The following is a 16,521-nucleotide window of genomic DNA, read 5'->3' as shown; positions in this document are numbered from 1 at the left end:
AATTCAACCATACTGTGATCACTCATTCCGAGAGGATCTTTTACTAGGAGATCATTTTTTATTCCTGTCTCATTACACAGGACCAGATCTAAGATAGCTTTCTCCCTTGTAGGTTCTGTAACATACTGTTCTCAGAAACAATCCCGTATGCATTCTATGAATTCCTCCTCAAGGCTACCCCATGCGATTTGATTTGACCAATCGATATGTAGGTTAAAATCCCACATGATTACTGCCGTTCATTTTTCACATGCCTCCATTATTCCCTTGATTATTGTCCCACCATGAAGTTATTATTTAGGGGCCTATAAACTACGCCCATCAGTGACTTTTTCCCCTTACTATCTCTAATCTCCACCCACAATGATTCAACATTTTGTTCATTAGAGCCAATATCGTCTCTCACAACTGCCCTGATATCATCCTTTATTAACAGAGCTACCCCACCTCCTTTTTGTCTATCTTTCCAAATTGTCAGATACCCCTGTATGTTTAATTCCCAGTTTTGGCCACCCTGCAACCACGTTTCTGTAATCGCCACCAAATCATACCCATTTTAATGATTTGTGCCGTCAACGCATTTACTTTGTTTCGAATACTGCGTGCATTTAGGTAAAGTGTTTTAATACTAGTTTTTAAACCATGATTTTTAGTTTTGACCCCTCCTGCAGCCCCTTTATATTCATACATATTGTCCCTTCCTATCACGTTGTGGTTTATACTTACCCCAGTGCTACTCTGCTCTGTTGCCTCCTGCCTTTTGCAGCCTTTCTTGGGGTTCTGTTCATCTGAGCTCTCACCCACTCTAACTAGCTCAGAGCCCGCTCCTGGGTTCCCATCCCCCTGCCAAGCTAGTTTAAAGCCCTCCCAACCGCACTATCAAAAACACCCGCGAGAACATTGGTCCCGTCTCTGTTGAGGTGTAACCTGTCCGACTTGTACAGGTCCCACCTACCCCAGAAGCGGTCCCAATTGTTCAGGAAACTAAAGCCCTCCCTCCTACACCAATGCCCCAGCCACGTATTTATCTGACTAGCCTTCCTATTTCTAACCTCACTAGTATGTGGAACTGGCAGTAATCCCGAGATTACCACCTTTGAGGTCCTGGCTTTCAATCTTACTCCTAGCTCCCTAAACTCAGCTTTCAGGACCTCACCCCTCTTTCTACCTATGTCGTTGGTACCAATGTGGACCACAACCACTGGCTGTTCCCCTTCCCTCCCCAGAATGCCCTGCAGTCGCTCAGTGACATCATTGACCCTTGCACCAGGGAGGCAACACACCATCCTGATGTCACTTTTGCTGCCGCAGAAGCGCCTATCTGCTCCCCTAACTATTGAATCTCCTATCACTATAGCCCTTCCTGTCTTCTTCCTCCCCTCCCCCTGTGCAGCTGAGCCACCCACGGTGCTGTGGACTTGGCCCTGGCTGCACTCCCCAGAGGCATCACCGCTCTTGCCAGTAGTCAGAATAGAGTACCGGTTGGAGAGCGGGATAGCCTCAGGGAACTCCTGCACTACCTGCCTCGCCATACTCTGGTGTGCGACGGTCACCCATTCCCTATCCTCCTGTACCCTTTTAATCTGTGGGGTGACCAACGCCTGAAACGAGCTATCCACGTACCTCTCGTTCTCTCGGATACTCCTCAGTGCCTCCAGTCCTCGCTCAAGCTCCGAGACTCGGCGCTCGAGTTGGAGGAGCTGGAGACACTTCCTGCACATGTGGTCATCCCCATTGCGGGAAGCATCCAACAACAACTTGTATTTATATAGCGCCTTTAACGTAGTGAAACGTCCCAAGGAACTTCACAAGAGTATTATGAGGTAAAAAATTTGACACCGAGCCACATACATAGAAATTAGCGTAGGTGACCAAAAGCTTGGTCAAAGAGGTATGTTTTAAGGAGCGTCTTGAAGGAGGAAAGAGAAGTAAAGAGGTAGGAGAGGTTAAGGCAGGGCTTGGGGCCTCGGCAACAGAAGGCACGGCCACCAATGGTGGGGCGATTATAATCAGGGAGGCTCAAGAGAGCAGAATTAGAGGAGCGCAGACATCCCGATGGGTTTCAGAGATAGGGAGGGGTGAGGCCATGGAGGGATTTAAAAATAAGGATGAGAATTTTGAAATCCTTAATTTTGCTTAACCGGAAACCAATGTCGGTCAGCGAGCACAGGGGCAATGGTTGAGCGGCACTTGGTGCGAGTTAGGACATGGGCAGCCGCGTTTTTGGATCACCTCTAGTTTATGTAGGGTAGAAAGTGGGAGGCCAGCTATGAGTGCTTTGGAATAGTCTAGATGTACCAAAGGCATGGATGAGGGCTTCAGCAGCGGATGAGCTGAGCCAAGGGCGGAGACGGGCGATGTTACAGAAGTGGAAATAGGTGGTCTTAGTTATGCTGCGGATATGTGGTCGGAAGCTCATTTCAGGGTCAAATGTAAGACCAAGGTTGCGAACAGTCTGGTTCAGCCTCAGACAGAAGTTGGGGAAAGAGATGGAGTCAGTGGCTCGGGAACGGAGTTTGTGGCGGGGACCGAAAACAATGGATTCGGTCTTCCCACTATTCAGGTGGAGAAAATTTCTGCTCATCCAGAACTGGATGTCAGACAAGCAGTCTGACAATTTAGAGACCGTGGAGGGGTGGAGAGAAGTGGTGGTGAGGTAGAGCTGGGTGTCATCAGCAAACATGTGGAAACTGAAGCTGTGTTTTCAGATGATGTCGCCAAGGGGCAGCATGTAGATGAGAAATAGGAGGGGGCCAAGGATAGATCCTTGGGGGACACCAGAGGTAACGATGGGGGGCAGGAAGAGAAGCCGTTGCAGGTGATTCTCTAGCTGCGATTAGATAGATAAGAATGGAACCAGGCGAGTGCAGTCCCACCCAGCTGGACCATGGTGGAGAGGCGTTGGAGGAGGATAGAGTGGTCAACCGTGTCAAAGTCTGCAGACAGGTCCAGGAGGACGAGGAGGGATAGTTTACATCCTCGCCATTTTAAGTACAGCAAAATCCCGCCATTGTACCTTAACACCAATCTCAGAAGACTGCACTATTATTTATCCAATTGACATTACCCAATTATGCATACATTGTTATGTGTGCCCAGACCTACTAGGGCCTGGGTTGTGACTGTCTGAACTCTCTGTTCCAGAGGTGAAGGAACAGTGTGTGAATTCATGACAATCCCCTCTTTACTGATCCTGGCTTCAATTCACCACAATAAGGTCTCAGGAAAAGGTTGTGCTGGTATTCTATTTGGTTTATTGGAAAATGAAAAGCACTAATCCTGTACAAATACAATAATGACGTTATAAGCCATTTACAAAGCTGTATAATAAACTGTACAAACAACATAGACACAAGTTCAGGTCAGTGCACAGTGCCATAATAATTCATCCGACTATAAACAAATCCACGTACAAAGAAAAGTCACCCTATTGACACACGGTGTGGCAGTGATGAAGGGAAACCGATAGCAGAGTACTTACTGCACAATCCTGGCACCAAATTAGTGGACAAGAAACATCTCACAGTAAAGATGGGACAAAGCTGAGTTCCTTCAAATACTTCCACAGCCCCAATACTTTCATGGGTCGTTTGATACATTCTTTAAGGAGCTATCATAATGCAGGTCAATTTGGTCAGTACCGTCCCTCCCACCACCCTCCCTCGACACCATGTGTGGAATTCAACCGTAGCAAAGCCCTGGCCTTGATCTGAAGGATCTGAACTGAACTGGGATGGCAGTAGAAGTGATGCAATTTTCCCCCAGTGCTCCTGGGCTAGGAAGGAAGAAAAGCCAGGGTTACCCAAAGATCCCTCCTGGAAAGGGCATGTGTGCAGGCATCGAGCGAGGGCAGAGTTGATGCCCTCTTTGTGGTTAAATCGCTGGCTGACACTATTGGGGCACAAATTCCGCTAAGGCAAGGATGGTGAAGGAAACGGGGAGGACTGCCCAAAGAACCGAACCTTAGCAAGTGGCAGTGCCATCCGGAGGAGAAGGAACCTTCATTTCCCACCTTGGGAATACGTAGTCTTTAAATAGGTAATCCGAAATGTTCGGAACAGTACTTTGAAATGGTCAGTCTCTGACCAGTAGTCCTGAACCATGAACCAAGGAGAAGCCTCTGTAGTACTTAGCTTTGTCTGACAATATACACTTCCCCACTCATGCCTGTATGAAAGATTTGTATTTCTGAAGCACATTATCATATCTTTCAACGTTGTCCCAAAGCATTTCACACACAATGAATTGTTTTGAAGTAAAGTGACTATTCTTTTGAAGGCAATACAGGGAATAAAAATTATTTTCTTTCCCCTTCCAAATCTCGCCCTCCCCTCTCCAAGTTATCTCTTCCGAAAGTAAATGATTCCTGCCTGGGGATAGGGGGATGGTTTCATGTGGAGCATGCTGAGCATGACGGGAAAAGTAGGTTTTACAATTTTGAATGCCTACCGCAGATAGCAAAATGCTGTTCTAATTGGGTTCCATCAAATGCTATCACTTTGATTTAAGCTGCACGCATTTTGGTTTCAACAATGTAAAACAATTCTGGCAACATGTTTGCTGTGTCTTCCCCAAATAAATCTGAGCGGTCACTGTTTTGACTTTGTACTTTTTGGGCAGCCCTTAAATTGGTATTTGGAAAATCGTACGTAGCATCCAGCCGAAATTCCTGTATAAACTGTCGGTGGCAAAAGAGTAAGGAGGTTAAGAGTCACGCATGTAGAAAATGGTAGGTTCTTGCCTTATTTTTGGCATCTTTATCACAGTTTCCCTCCCATTGGTGAGCTCTTCATTCAAAATATCATCTTTCGACTGGGAGCTCGGAGTTTTACAATGTCAGCACGTCCCCTGCTCTGAGAGAGGGCATTTTTGAGGTCAAACGTGGATACCTGGAGAGGGGGAGTGTTAGATTGTGTTGGTTTTTGCACCTCAACGTGAGAGATGCATCCATTGTGGAGCATGCCAGGATCTTATTCTCAAATTACAGTTGCTTGTAAATTCATAGAATATAAAACATAAAGCAGAAAGTGAGCACAAAATTCGTCATGGCAACAGAAGAGATTATTAGTTGTCATAGTAACACCTAATGAACTATATTCCTGTGCAAGGTAATAGCTATTTTTATGTTAGTACTATTTTAATTTGGATACTGAGAGACCTGCAGCCTTGAGCTAGCCCCCAGCGTTAACACTGTGAAAGCCATATTATATTCTGCTATCCTAGTGGTAGACTTGTAGACCTACTGGGCCCATGACTGCAGCTGTGATACGAAAGCTGAATTAAAATCGCGCTAATATCGGAGCAGCTAAAATGTGAGACATCGAGAGCAGCTATGTGGGAACATTGGGACAAGCTCACTAGCATGTTAAAATGAACACTCCGGGAATAATGGCCTACTTACTGGTACTGCTTCAGGAACTAGCTCTGCAATAGTCCCCTTTATATTGTGAGACAGATTCCACATCACTGGAATAACGAAAAACACCTTGCTTGCACACACCTACATCCGAGCAGCTGTTTGCATGGTACTGCAATAAATAGTCGAAAGGGAAAGCTTTGCAGGGTTATGGGGAAAGGGCAGGATGAGTGGGACTAACTAGACAGCTCTTTCACAGAGTCAGCACAGGCACGGTGGGCCAAATGACCTCCTTCTGTGCTGTATCATTCTATGATTCTGTGACTCACAACTTAGTTTCCACGCACCTTATTGTAAACTGTGGCTCGGGGCACCTGCACCTTCAGTGATAGTGCCAAAGACCACCTCATTTAATTCCGAACACTGCTGCTGAAGACAGGTCACCATCGACAGCACCAGTTAATAATCTGATGGAGCATTACAGGGAAAACACAACTGACACTCAAATGACAACAGTCTGGTGTTTCCCCCTTTCTCTTTTTGTAATAAAAAAATTCACTGGGGTGATCGGCTGTTCAAATTCGGAATTGCATATCCTGCACTGTTTGATTCTGAGCTCTAGATGCACATTGCCTCCCACTTTGGCCATTTACTGGAACTTTAATAACTCCTAGTTTAATAAAGTGCAACTGCACTTTTCAAAGTGGCCACCAGGTGTCACCTGAAGTTCAAATATCCCCAGCTCGAGCACCACTTTGGCACAGTCAGAACGATGTTGCAAGCCAATTGTGTACTCTGTTAACAACAATGCACAGTGTTTGAATCAAAGCCACAAAAGTATCAATGTGATCCCTGAGGTGCTGAGACACCTTTATATTAATTTATCACAGGTTGCGGCACATACTGGGCTCCGCCCCCTGAATATACTTTCTGATGTCTCAGAGCATTATATAAACAGAGCACAACCTTCTCTACACAAACCCTCTGCAGGCTTCACTGCTGCTTTAATCAAAATTGGGATCGGTGAATCTGGAGACTGCAGTGAAAGATAGGATCTTCAAATTTGCTAAGCAAGTGAGATGTGGCGGTCTGCTCACATAAGCATGCGCAGAGACTGGGAAGGTTACTGCTGTTTGCTGATTGTAGCGCACTTATAAGTATGTGCATGAAGAAAACATTCATGATTTCGCTTTAGTCAGTGACCAGCAGAAATTGGATTTACCAGTGCTGTCTGCCTCAGTTCTCGCCCCAGAGGGGCGGCAATGGCGGCGGTGTGCTCTCTGGGCGGGCGGCCAGCTCCCAGCGGCCCGCAGGGATTTTCGGGGCCGGTATTGCCGGGGCGGGGAGTGTTACCGCCCGGGAGAGGCCAGCCCGTGTGCAACACCCCTGGGCGTGATACCAGCTCGGTTTTTGACTGCCGCCTGATCCGTATATGCCCCGCAGTCCGACACCCGGGTGGTCTGACCTATACCGGCTGCAGTGAAGTAACGTCCAGCTCAGGTAACTTTGATTGCTTTTCCTTTTATTTTTTTTGTGCCATTTATGTTGTGGTAGCGTGGGCTGTGTGTTGGGAATGTTTCTGGTGTTTTTTTCTCCCCAGGCCTCTCGGGATTTTGCTTGGGATCTTCGCTTGCTTAGCGACCTGGCACCCTGAGGGAAATGTGCAACGCCTCCCTTCACGCTCCGCCCCCCACTCAGGGCCCAGCTGCCCAGTTTTGATATCTGAGGCGCAAACTGTTCCCGGGCGCAAAGTTTACCGCCCCAAAATCAGCAAAGCCGAAAATCCTGCCCAATATGTTTACATTTGGGAGCAATGCTTCAAACCACAAACTGAAACAGTGCCTACGGATATTGTGCCACATGTGAACTGCGTTTGTGTGTTTGTGGTGTTTTCCTTCAAATGGTTTCAAGCTTGTCAGCAAGAAATTTCTGCTGACACTGGAGCTGTATATCACCAGTAACATGGGCCCAGGAAATCTGTCTGTGGCCACCTACGGTTGGATTTATACGGCAACTACGGGAATCGGAGTGGGCCTCACTCTTAAGGGCTTTCGTGCCCTAGGCATCCTTCTTGGTTAACTCACCACTTCGGTATTGGTGAGTATCCAGGCCACTTCGTATCCATGCAGAATCGGCAGCATACATGCAGCCTCACAGAGCCAACACAACTCAGCATGTCATTGCTTGTCCAATGCACGACTGACTGACTTTGGCCTTGAGAAATCCACAATCACATTGAAGTTGCTATGGGAATGATGATGTCCAACTCAGGTTGGACGTATTCCTGGACGTTTCATCACATGACCTCCTGCTAGCCCGCCCAGTCAAACAGCAACTTCCTCCTGTCTCCAATATTTTTTGAACTAAGAAGCAAAAGTGTGCAAAGAAATGAAGAAAATATATAATGTTTTTTCAATGTCTCTCTGATTTATCTCCAGGTTTGCTTGCAGCAATGTATTGCAGATTAATCTTTCATTCCTGGAGACTCCGGGGCAGTCCTGGCGGATTGGCACCCCCAACGGGAATGGAATACTCTCGGACAGAGAGCCTGCCCTTTCAGCGTGATAGAGTAAACGCCACACCTCATTGGAAACCACTCAGCAAACAAATCTAGTGCCCCACAACCTGTTGTCTCTTCTGCCACCTCAGCAACGGAGCGAGGGAAGAACGATGTCGGAGAAATCTTAAGGAAATAGCCCACAGTAAAAAACAAACAGTCTTTGTCCCAGCAGGTGCTGACTGAGGCCTTCTCAAAGTCTCCTATGCTTGGAGTAGTTCCAAATAACCTAGTGTGCAGTGAAAATGAACGTGTTGGTCTCCCGACTAAGATACTATTACAGTCTGTAACACTATTCCTGATTCAGGTTAATTAGCAGAATCACGTTGCATTTGTAACTAAAAAAAGATAGATGTTTTCGTTGTTATACACAGGCATCATTCCGAAAACTGAAATCAAATGGAAATATTGAAACCAAAAACAGGATTCTGCACGTGCACAGAGTTATATTTTCTGCTCCAGTCACCAGACAGCATGAGGTCCTCGACAAAGAGTGCTGTAAATACTCAACCTGGAGACTCATATGATCTCTTTGCATCTGCTGTAAAGCCTGGGGTTTTAATGAGGGTACATTATCTTAGTTTCTCCAAGTTCATTAGCAGCAATGTTCAGCAGCAGTGTTTCCTAAAGGGCTACATTAAATTCTGTTACCAGGAAATCAATGTAATCTCTCTCTTTGGTTTTAAATGCTTCTGCTATTCTTCGTGCTGCTTCCTTATGTTCTTGTCCACGGAGTGGGATTCCATTGACCTCCAAAATCACATGGCCGACTTTCAACCTTCCACAATTATGTGCTGATCCTCCCCTCTTGAGAAAAAAGACAAAAGATGTATTATTCCGGACAATTCATTGATACGCAATCTCTGCCCAATGGGGAGGTTGTCAACTTGTCTTTTTAAAAAATCTACTAAAATCTTAACCCAATGTGTCGTAATTGTAAACAATTTCCTTTAAATATGTGGCATAGAATGGTGCTAACAGAATAACAAGACTAAAGTAACAGAAATACTGCAGATATTATACAGTAAAGTCAACGGTCCGTACATTGCGGCTTCGTCGGGTGCATACGATGTGCGCAATGACGGACCCTACCATTCCTGCAGGAAGGACATTCTCGGGGCAGAGATTGGGCAATCTGTCCAACTTTAACCCAACGAATGTCCTTCGCCTAGTTTTACCAGCATAAGAGTTTTAATACATAGAAAAATAACATTTTATCACTAATTTTAATATTAAACACCCTGTCCATTCAGGTAAGTTTATTTCAACCTGATTAAAATATATTTTTTTTAATCCCAAAAAAATTTTTTTTTAAGATTCAATTTCAATTAATTTTAAATATGTGAGTTTTTTTTTTCCATTTATTGTGTTGTGTTTCTGTGTTTTGGGAGTATTCTCATTGATAGTAGTGGGAGCTTGTACAAATGGAACTCCTATCATTATCAATGAGAATATTACATTGTGATTGGTGTTCCAGGCCCACGTGATCCCAGATTGCGCTTACGTTCCTGGGATGTGCGGGCCCATACGCTGGGCTGCTCACCGAGGCCTCGGACCGCAAGTCTACGTTCCTCCGGGAACACCAGGTACTTTCTGACAAAACATTTTGGTTGGAGGCATCCGCCCGCAGGAAACCTCTGACCGCAATTTGTGGGTCAATGTTTGTAACTGGTAGTCCAAAAATGTGAGTTCCATGACAGTCTTTCATTCAGATTTGCTCCCGTTGGTTGGACGAGTTCTGTAAGCTTTCTGTCAGGTTGCTACACATCAAACAATCCGAATCGAAATGCTCCTGATCTCCATTGTGGGGAGAAGCTGGCATGTTCATTCATACCTATTCTTCATTAAGATAATGGATCTCAGAGTCAAGGGATGGAACACCTTTTAACATCTGGACCCAGACCCGCCACCCCCGGACCCAGACCCGCAGCACCCGGACCTGCCTCCGACCACAGCGCTCACGCTCCAGACACGAGGCTGGTGCCGGATCAGAGAGTCCCGGACTGGAGAGGTACAAGTGCATAGATTTGTTGCTGGTCCGGCTGCGGGAAGCCTTCGACAGCAAATCCAGCCTCAGTATGTCTCAACTCTAACTTCAGACGCACACCCAAACTGCACCAATGTAAATGCAACCGCCTTCGCATAAACTTGTCTAACGAGCACAAAGTGGTGCAGAACTGAAGCATATTGTGTGCACGCACTACTCAGGATTGGGTCGTGGTGATCCAAACTTCACTGAACATAGAGACAGAAGATTTATTTTGCATCAGTTGGCCTACAGTCCAGCTCAGGTGCCCGATGTTACAGGATAAAGTTTATTGTATCATCTATCTCTTGGGTTTGATTTGATTGAACGAAAGCAAGGGCTGCCTTACATAAAGTTTTGAGTGATTCCTCACTGACCACTACACATAACATCACAAATAGTAAAGTGTCAGCTTGGCAGCGCTCCATGTCCAATAATCTATCTACCTGTATGGTCACTATCCGAGGCAGTGGCTGGCGCGTGTTAGCTCCTCCTTCAATGGCAATGCCCAGGGTGGGCGCACTTTTAGGGACCCTCACCAACATCGAGGTTGGCTCCAATAAGCCAGGCTGTGACAGGAATCAAAAATTCATCAGTTAGTAAAATGAGCCTCCCTATTTCAGTTCAGTCTTCTTTCCTCTGCTCTCAGCTATGACCAGAAATCAGAATGATCCAGTATTACTGAAAAATGCATTTCCCAAATTTCCTTCCCGTCTCTATTGGAAGAGCTGATTCTTTTAAATGTTGGCAATTGCCAATGAAAGTTCAAGCAAAGGGCTCAGCCAATGAAATCTGTAAATTAACCCAAAAAAGTTTAAAGGAACCTTAACGAATGAAATGAAAATGTTGTTTGTGGTCGTGATTATGCACTCCAGCCCCTCAGGTGCCCGCCAGTTCTATTGAAAGTGCTGACTCTGTCTAGGCTCCAATTACACAAGTACCAGCTTCCTCTGGCACTTCACCCACTGAATGTCAGCAGGGGTTTGCACTGGGAAACTGTCGTCACAACCAAGCCCAATCCATACATACACACTTTGCATAGAAATCAGGAGCAGAAATACCAACTGATTTTTACACCCCTTGGTCCAGGAATGCTCAGCCAAGGTGAACTAACAGCACAAATAGAGGATCAGACCTACAGAATGACTGGAATGTGGATGAACCAGTGTCCAGTGCCCATGGAACTGTGTTTCAGCTACTTGGAGGCAACACAGTGTCAGCTGTGGCTCAGTGGGCAGCACTCTCGAGGTGGGAGGGGCTAGGAGTGAGCAATCTCTGGGTGGGAGGGGCTAGGAGTGAGCACTCTCTCGGTGGGAGTGGCTAGGAGTGAGCACTCTCTCGGTGGGAGGGGCTAGGAGTGAGCACTCTCTCGGTGGAGGGGCTAGGAGTGAGCACTCGCTCAGTGGGAGGGGCTAGGGAGTGAGCACTCTCGGTGGGAGGGGCTAGGAGTGAGCACTCTCTCGGTGGGAGGGGCTAGGAGTGAGCACTCGCTCAGTGGGAGGGGCTAGGGAGTGAGCAGGTGCTGCTGATCACTGCAGGATTTGGAGTGAGTTTGTAAAAAGTTGGGGGTGAGTTTTTGTGTTGTTTTTTTTTTAAATTTAGGGCCTTTTTGGCCCATAAACATCAGCCAGATGCTGCTGAGGGTCTGGAGTGCCGGGCCCCTCACAGGACAATGCTCCCAGTGTGAATTTAATCAGGGGAGAGAATGTTGGGGGAAGGGAGAATAAAAAGCCCAAAGATTTGGGCCGGGACTCCAGGGGGTTTGGAAAAGAAAACACGGTGGTGGTTCGCTGCCTGGATAAGGAGATGTGAGCTTGGGATATCATGGTACATGAAGACTGCGGGGAGGGAAGTTGCTTTACCTGCCGACCAAAGCCGAATGTTGGGTTCAAAGTGACCGTCAATGGCCGGGAGGAGGTGGAAAAACTTTTACTGAGCCTGAAGGTTGGTGAGAAGTACTTGGATGTGTCTTTGCTGTATTCCGAAGAGGTGGTGTTCTCATTCTTATAGCTGCGGTTTATGTTGAGGACGATGTGCTGATTAAAAAGTTGGAGCCGTGGGACATTAAAGTTTGCTCAGTAATAAAGAGGAGATACTATCCTGGAACGTGAGTAGCCGATGGAATCCGTTATGTAAAAGTGCGGTTCCCAGAGGGGGTGAAGTCATTGCCCTACAGCATGAAATTCGAGACAATGGAAGGAGTGCAGTACTTCCGGGTTCTGCATGATAACCAGGTGAAGGTTTGCTATTACTGTCCTGGACATGACCATTTAGTAAGAAGTTGTCCGGACCTGTACTGTTATAACTACGGCAAGTCTGGACACATCGCTCGGAACTGCAAGGCAGAGAGCTGTGGGGTGTGTCACAAAGGCTCCATCCGCTGTGAGTGTGAGGCAGAAGGATGCTCCTTGAGTGACGAGGAGATGGGAGAAGGAGCAGGAGGTGTGAGTGGAGTGGCCGGAAGAGCGGAGCAGGCGGAGGACACAGCCGCCGAACGGAATGAGGAAAGAGAGCAAGAAGAGGCAGAAAATTGTGGAGCGGAGAACAGGATGGAGATGGTGGAAAACACACCAAGTATGGTGGAAAAGGACAAAGTCAGCGAAGGGCAGCACAGGTCAGGGACAGAGTCGAGCCATAATATGACTCTCCTTCAAGTGTCCGTGGGGGGAGCAGAGGCAGGTGTGAGGTGCAGGTTAAGTGTAAGTACTTCAGAGAGAGGCAGGGAGTTGTACATCTTGGGGAGCAGGAGTGGGCAAGACCAGGAGAGGGTGCAAGAGGCAGGAGCCTTAAAAGGGCAGCAGGACAAGAGCAGGGAGACAAAGACACCAAAATGGAGCAAGATGCGTGGAGAAACGCCATTGTCCCAGAGAGAAGAAACGGGCAGCAAGGGTCAGCGGTGGAGGTGAAGGGAGTGGCACTGTTCCAGGGAGCGGAACAATATTCCAGGTGAGGCCTCACCAAGGCCCTGTACAACTGCAGTAAGACCTCCCTGCTCCTATACTCAAATCCCCTAGCGATGAAAGCCAACATATCATTTTCCTTCTTCACCGCCTGCTGTACCTGCATGACAACTTTCAATGACTGATGTACCATGACACCCAGGTCTCGTTGCACCTCCCCTTTTCCTAATCTGTCACCATTCAGATAATATTCTGCCTTCGTGTTTTTGCCACAAAAGTGGATAACATCACATTTATCCACATTATACTGCAGCTGCCATGCATTTGCCCACTCACCTAACCTGGCCAAGTCACCTTGCAGCTTCTTAGCGTCCTCCTCACAGCTCACAGCTTAGTGTCATCTGCAAACTTGGAAGTATTACACTCAATTCCTTCATCTAAATCATTAATGTATATTGTAACACTGAGCCCTGCGGCACTCCACTAGTCACTGCCTGCCATTCTGAAAAGGAACCGTTTATCCCAACTCTCTGCTTCCTGTCTGCCAACCAGTTCTCTATCCACGTCAGTACATTACCCCCAATACCATGTGCTTTAATTTTGCACACCAATCTCGTGTGGGACCTTGTCAAAAGCCTTTTGAAAGTCCAAATACACCACATCCACTGGTTCTCCCTTGTCCACTCTACCAGTTACATCCTCAAAAAATTCTAGAAAATTTGTCAAGCACGATTTCCCTTTCATAAATCCATGCCGACTTGGACCGATCCTGTCACTGCTTTCCAAATGTGCTGCTAGTTCATCTTTAATAATTGATTCCAACATTTTCCCCACTACTGATGTCAGGCTAACCGGTCTATAATTACCCGTTTTCTCGCTCCCTCCTTTTTAAAAATAGTGGTGTTACAATAGCTACCCTCCAGTCCATAGGAACTGATCCAGAGTCGATAGACTGATAGAAAATGATCACCATTGCATCCACTATTTCTAGGGCCACTTCCTTAAGTACTCTGGGATGCAGACTATCAGGGATTTATCAGCCTTCACTCCCATCAATTTCCCTAACACAATTTCCAACCTAATAAGGATTTCCTTCAGTTCCTCCTTCTCACTAGACCTACTGTCCCCTAGTATTTCCGGAAGGTTATTTGTGTCTTCCTTCGTGAAGACAGAACCAAAGTATTTGTTCAACTGGTCTGCCATTTCTTTGTTCCCCATTATAAATTACCTGAATCTGACTGCAAAGGACCTACGTTTGTCTTCACTAATCTTTTTCTCTTCACATATTTATAGAAGCTTTTGCAGTTAGTTTTTATATTCCCGCGAGCTTCCTCTCATACTCTATTTTCCTCCTCCGAATTAAAACCTTTGTCCTCCTCTGCCGAATTCTAAATTTCTCGCAGTCCTCAGGTTTGCTGCTTTTTCTGGCCAATTTATATGCCTCTTCCTTGGATTTAACACTATCCTTAATTTCCCTTGTTAGCCACGGTTGAGCCACCTTCCCCATTTTATTTTTACTCCAGACAGAGATGTATAATTGTTGAAGTTCATCCATGTGATCTTAAAATGTTTGCAGTTGCCTATCCACCGTCAACCCTTTAAGTATCATTTGTCAGTCAATTCTAGCCGAATCACATCTCATACCATCGAAGTTACCTGTCCTTAAGTTCAGGACCCTAGTCTCTGAATTAACACTGTCACTTTCCATCTTAATAAAGAATTCTACCATATTATGGTCACTCTTCACCAAGGGGCCTCGCACAACAAGATTGCTAATTAGTCCCTTCTCATTACACATCACCCAGTCTAGGATGGCCTGCTCTCTAGTTAGTTCCTCGACATATTGGTCTCGAAAACCATCCCTAATACACTCCAGGAAATCCTCCTCCACTGTAGTGCTACCAATTGGGTTAGCCCAATCAATATGTAGATTAAAGTCGCCCATGATAACTACTGTACCTTTATTGCAAGCGTCCCTAATTTCTTGTTTGATGCTGTCCCCAACCTCACTACGACTGTTTGGTGGCCTCTACACAACTCCCACTAGCGTTTTCTGCCCTTTGGTGTTCCGCAGCTCTACCCATACTGATTCCACATCATCCACGCTAATGTCCTATGTTTCTATGTTGGAGAAACCATGTTAGCAGGAGGACTCTCTAAGGGAGATTCTGTATCTGACGAGGAACAGGGACGGGAGATTACAGAAGAGCTCGAGAGTGAGGAGTCCGAGGAGGAAGGAGATATGGAATTGGAGGATGGGGGGAGGGACATCATGTGGAAAGGTAAAGGTTAGTGAGGGCAGAAGGAGGGAGAAGGGGCAGTTCCACGGCCTAAATTTAATGTAAGGAAGAGGCTGAAACTGCTGGGAAAGTTCAGACAGGAGGTGAAAAAGAGCCGGAGACTGCAGGAGAAAGCAACAGCTGCCCAAAAGGTTGGGAAGGAGCATGAGAGGAGGGAAGGGCCAGAGATTAAATGATGGTGGGATTATCAGGCACTTCTTTTATTAGCAGCAATGATTACATTGGCCTCGATTTAATGTGAACGCACTGAGGGGGGAGAAGAAAGTGCAGCAGTTGTTGCAGTGTTTTAAAGGCACGGACCTGTTGTGTCTGCAAGAAACCTTTTGGGATGAGGAGATCCTAGAAAGAGTTCGGAAGATTTAAGATGGGGATTGCAGGAGAGTCTGCCTGAGTCCAGCGGAGCGGCAATTAATGTAATGTTCAGTTTGGCTAGATTTGTGATTGTGCAAAGAAGGAATGCTCTGTTTTTTTAAAGGGAGGAGAATAAACCTAAAAGAGTATTTTAAATATAAACTAAAAGATTATAAGGCTCTGTGGATGTTTTATTCAGAAAATAATTTAAAGATAGTATTTTATGATCAATTTGTAAAGTACAATAGATTATATTATGTTACAGGAGACAAATTAAATTTCAGGTTTTGATGTTAATATGTGTTGGAGGTACGGCTGTGCAGAGGGGCGGAATAGATTTGTATGATATCATGTATTAAGTATGGAAGAACTCCACAAGACTGAGTACTGTGAGCTAAAACTGATGTGACCTTAGTCTCTTTATTACAACTCCAGAGTGCTTGAGCAGCATGGCAGACAACCTTTTATGCTCCCTTGTACAAGGTGTGCAGATGACACTTGGGCCTCCAACAGTTGCGCCCTCTGGTGGCAAGTCCTACTCAGTTATAATGTTTACATACATAACACAGTGGGATGATCACGATGTTGTAAATGTTCAATAAATATTAATATTTTCAAAGAAGTGGGCAGCACACTCGCCTCTGAGTCAGAGGGTTGTGGGTTCAAGTACCACTCCAGGGACTTGAGCACAAAAATCTAGGCTGACACTCCCAGTGCAGTGCTGAGGGAGTGCTGCACTGTCGGAGGTGAAGACTTTTGGATGAGACGTTAAACCGAGGCCCTGTCTGCTCTCTCCGGTGGATGTAAAAGATCCCATGATGCTATTTCGAAGAAGAGCAGGGGAGTTATCCCGGTGTCCTGGCCAATATTTATCCCTCAATCAACATAACAAAAACAGATTATCTGGTCATTGTCACATTGCTGTGTGTGGGAGCTTGCTGTGCAAAACTTGCCTGCCATGTTTCCCACATTACAACAATAACTACACTCTGAAAGTACTTCATTGGCTGTAAAGCAGCTTGGGGCGTCTG

General features: G+C 46.1%; 1 protein-coding gene across 1 annotated transcript in view; it reads right to left on the bottom strand.

Annotated features, from left to right (window-relative positions):
• Nucleotides 1–6,328: 6,328 nt before the first annotated feature.
• The window catches only part of whrna (whirlin a), a 263,734-nt gene continuing 253,541 nt past the window's right edge, over nt 6,329–16,521 (bottom strand). The window contains exons 12-13 of the mRNA XM_070862779.1: nt 10,386–10,508; nt 6,329–8,720 (exon numbers count right to left, since the gene is read on the bottom strand). Coding sequence (XP_070718880.1) covers nt 8,538–8,720; nt 10,386–10,508 — 306 coding nt within the window. The 3' untranslated portion in view covers nt 6,329–8,537. The remainder of the gene's footprint in view (nt 8,721–10,385; nt 10,509–16,521) is intronic.

The sequence above is a fragment of the Pristiophorus japonicus genome, chromosome 20 (assembly GCF_044704955.1).
Source record: "Pristiophorus japonicus isolate sPriJap1 chromosome 20, sPriJap1.hap1, whole genome shotgun sequence".
NCBI classification, from domain to species: Eukaryota; Metazoa; Chordata; class Chondrichthyes; family Pristiophoridae; genus Pristiophorus; species Pristiophorus japonicus.
Note: the sequence above shows the minus strand (reverse complement) of the source record. Positions and strands in the feature narration are given on the sequence as shown.